General features: G+C 43.3%; 1 protein-coding gene across 1 annotated transcript; it reads left to right on the forward strand.

Annotated features, from left to right (window-relative positions):
* The first annotated feature begins 287 nt into the window (after window positions 1-287).
* Window positions 288-2,910, forward strand: LOC110059315 (tetratricopeptide repeat protein 28-like). The gene has a single exon (XM_020766012.2). It carries the CDS (start codon window positions 331-333, stop codon window positions 2,908-2,910), a length of 2,580 nt encoding a protein of 859 aa, XP_020621671.2. The 5' UTR covers window positions 288-330.
* Window positions 2,911-3,746: the final 836 nt, after the last annotated feature.

The raw sequence follows: 3,746 nt of genomic DNA on the forward strand, positions 1-3,746 counted from the left end.
TGGCTACGCCCCTGATGAACCCCAAAATGTTCTTCTTCTTCTTACTTATGGGCCTTATTTAGCTTGTTTCCTACTGCTGACCTAGTTAACAGGCCTACACTGTATACATTAGTGATGAATACAGTGGTGGGTGTAGTAAGACTTTCAAAATCCGGTGACTGATACTGACTAAGTCAAAACACCATCCATTCTCCAATGTTTGTTTTAAAAAACAAGTTAAAGAAGTAAAAACATCGGTATCTCTTTTAAAAATCACTGCAATACGCTAAAAGTATAAAACAGTAGCGACAAAGAGTGTTAATTAACCTGCCGTAAAGAACTTCATATTCCATGTTCACTAGGTGTATAGCTGATACAAGACAAGCAAACACATCACAAAAAGATTTTAAAATGATAAAAACAAAGATAGACGACTACAGGCAACATCTTTGCGGTGCCAAAACACTGGTAGACAGTGCTGGAGAAGGAGATGCGTATGGAAATCCTGGCAATGCTTACCAGAGACTGGGTGATTTTAAACAAGTCATAGAGTACCAGAAGCAACGTCTTAGCAATGCCCAAGAAGTGGGAGACAGGGCTAGAGAAGGCCGTGCTTATTGTAGTCTTGGCAATGCTTGCCAGAGTCTGGGTGATTTTAAACAAGGCATCAAGTACCACAACCAACATCTCAGCATTGCCAAAGAGCTAGGGGACAGGGCTGGAGAAGGAGGTGCTTATGGCAATCTTGGCAATTCTTACCAGAGGCTAGGTGATTTTAAACAAGCTATCAAGTACCATATGCAACATCTTAGCATTGCAAAAGAACTGGGGGACAGAGCTGGAGAAGGACGTGCTTACGGCAATCTAGGCATTCCTTACGGGAATCTGGGTGATTTTAAACAAGCCATCAACTACCACATTCATCATCTTAGTATTGCTAAAGAACTGGGGGACAGGGCTGGAGAAGGAGCTGCCTATTGCAATCTTGCCAATGCTTTTGATAGTCTGGGTGATTTTAAACAAGCCATAGAGTACCAGGAACAACGTCGTAGTATGGCCAAAGAACTGGGGGACAGGGCTGGAGAAGGAGCTGCTTATGGCAATCTTGGCAATGCTTACCAGAGTCTGGGCGATTTTACACAAGCTATGAAGTATCATAACCAACATCTTAGCATTACCAAAGAATTGGGAGACAGGGCTGGGGAAGGAGCTGCTTATGGAAATCTCGGCAATGCTTACCAGAGTCTGGGTGATTTTGCACAAGCCGTGAAGTACCACAACCAACATCTTAGCATTGCCAAAGAACTGGGAGACAGGGCTGGGGAAGGAGCTGCTTATGGAAATCTTGGCAATGCTTACCAGACTCTGGGTGATTTTAAACAAGCCGTGAAGTACCACAACCAACATCTTAGCATTGCCAAAAGACTAGGGGACATGACTGGCGAAGGAACTGCATGTTATTCTTTAGGACGTGATTTTGAATTGTCAGGTGCTTTGCAGGAAGCCCTTTCTTATTACCGATCGAGTGTAAAATTGTTCAATGACACGAGGGCTCTTCTGCAATCCGAAGATAACTGGAAAATATCTTTTCGTAATGCCCACCATGATGCTTACACCGCTCTTTGGAGAACTCTGTCAAGGCAAAAAAAGACTGACGAGGCTTTGTGCGTTGCCGAGCAAGGACGAGCACAAGCACTGGTGGATCTCATGAAATTACAGTATGACTCTGAATTATCAATGTTTGGGTCACTCCAAGACAAAGTAACCATTACAGGTGTCTCAAGTGATATATCAACGCAAACAGTGTTTTTAGCACTAGAAAGTACAAAAATTCATTTCTGGGTACTCAACAAAGAAAGGAGGGTTCAGTTTATGCTAAAGGAAATACGAGGAGAGGATGCTATTACTTTTCTGGAGCGTTTAAGGAACAATGTTCTCAAAGAACACAACATTGTTGGCAGAGTTACCTGTGAAATTCATTCACTGGATGAGCTAAGGAGCAAATCTCCTACGAGGAAATTTGTTCAGGAGACGGTAGAAAGATTACCCTTCAACAATAAATCGTTGCGCCTCTTTCATGATTGCGTAATTGCCCCAATTGCCCACCTACTTGAAGGCGACGAATTGATCATCGTCCCAGATGGTCCATTATGTTTGGCTCCTTATGCTGCAATTTTAGATGATAAATGCAAGTATCTAAGCCAATCTTTCAGGATACGCGTTGTTCCGTCGTTGACGAGTTTAAGACTGATTTCGAACTCTGCTCAGGACTTCCACCGGAGCAGCGGAGCATTGCTAGTGGGAGATCCCTGCGTAGAGGAAATTACAAACAAGCAGGGTGAGCGCAGTCTACAGCCGTTGCCATACGCCAGACAAGAAGTAACGATGATAGGAGAAATGCTAGGCGTTGCACCTCTCACTGGAAAGGAAGCAACTAAAGACGAGGTGCTGAGACGAATCGGTTCTGCTGCTTTAGTACACATTGCAGCACATGGTGATATTAAAGGTGGGGGAATTGCTTTGGCTCCTAACCACTCCGGGACATCTAAGATCCTTGAAGAGAAACATTTTATATTGAAAGCGTCAGATGTGCAGGCAGCAAAGCTGCGTGCAAGGTTGGTTGTGCTTAGTTGTTGTCACAGTGCACAAGGCACAGTTACACCTGAGGGTGTGGTTGGTATTGCGAGGGCTTTTCTGGGTGCTGGTGCGCGATCGGTTCTCGTGTCACTCTGGGCAATTGATGACGAGGCCACTTTGGAGTTTATGAAATGTTTCTACCATCATCTGGCTCGTGGCTGCAGCGCCAGTGTAGCTCTTAACCGAGGTATGGAGTACCTGAGAGAGTCTGAGAAGTTCAATGCAGTTAAGTTCTGGGCTCCGTTTACACTCATTGACCATGACATCACGTTAGAATTCGGACAAAGTCAGTAAAAGCATCGTGAGTAGCACTTTTTCTCCACTTAAGAACGTTAAGTGTAATTTTTGTTCATAATAATAATTAGCAATATGCTTTATGAGACTATGAAAGTACGAAGGTGTCGGATGGTCACGCCGTTTCTTGTTTACATGCAGCTTTTAGACCCTTTCGGATTTCGCTTCTTTTGGTAAGCCAGAGAAACTTTTAGTGTCTGACAAAAATTTAACTGAAAAATTTCAAGTTAAAAGTCCTTCAAAACAAAACAGAAACACTACGTGGAGGCAGTCACGCACGACCGATCGGCCATTCTGCGCGCGTAACCCAAGGAAAAACTTGTGCAAGCCAACTTCCCTACAGATTCAAGTGAAGGGTCTAAGTAAAAGAGTAAGAGGAAAACAACAGTATTGAACGTGCTTTGTTCCGTTATAAACCATGCAAGGAAGTAACGAGACTTACTCAAAAAGTGGAGATCGAGAAGCTCTCGTCTGCGGTTCGTCTTTCGCCGTGCACTTTCTTCGTATCTTCGTTACTTCCTTAAGTTCTGTGTCCAACTGGTTTGGATCGACTTACTATTTTCGTATTCTCGGTATTGGACTGGAACTAGCTGCAATGGACGCCCATGCGGTGGAATATCATGAAAAAGAGATTGATGTCATTTGCATTTGAAAAGACTCCCCGCATTAGCTTCAGTTGCAAGCTAGTTCCAGTCCAATACCCACAATACGAAAATGGCCTATTGGTACATACAAAGATTTGTGGAGACTGAAGTTGTCTGCATTTTGAAATTTTTTTTAACATTTTTTGGTTGATTTCGTGACATATCGGGTACAAAAAGATGTTCAACATGAAA

Source organism: Orbicella faveolata, unplaced genomic scaffold (assembly GCF_042242905.1).
Source record: "Orbicella faveolata isolate gen_17 unplaced genomic scaffold, um_ofav_v1 contig_24, whole genome shotgun sequence".
NCBI lineage: Eukaryota > Metazoa > Cnidaria > Anthozoa > Scleractinia > Merulinidae > Orbicella > Orbicella faveolata.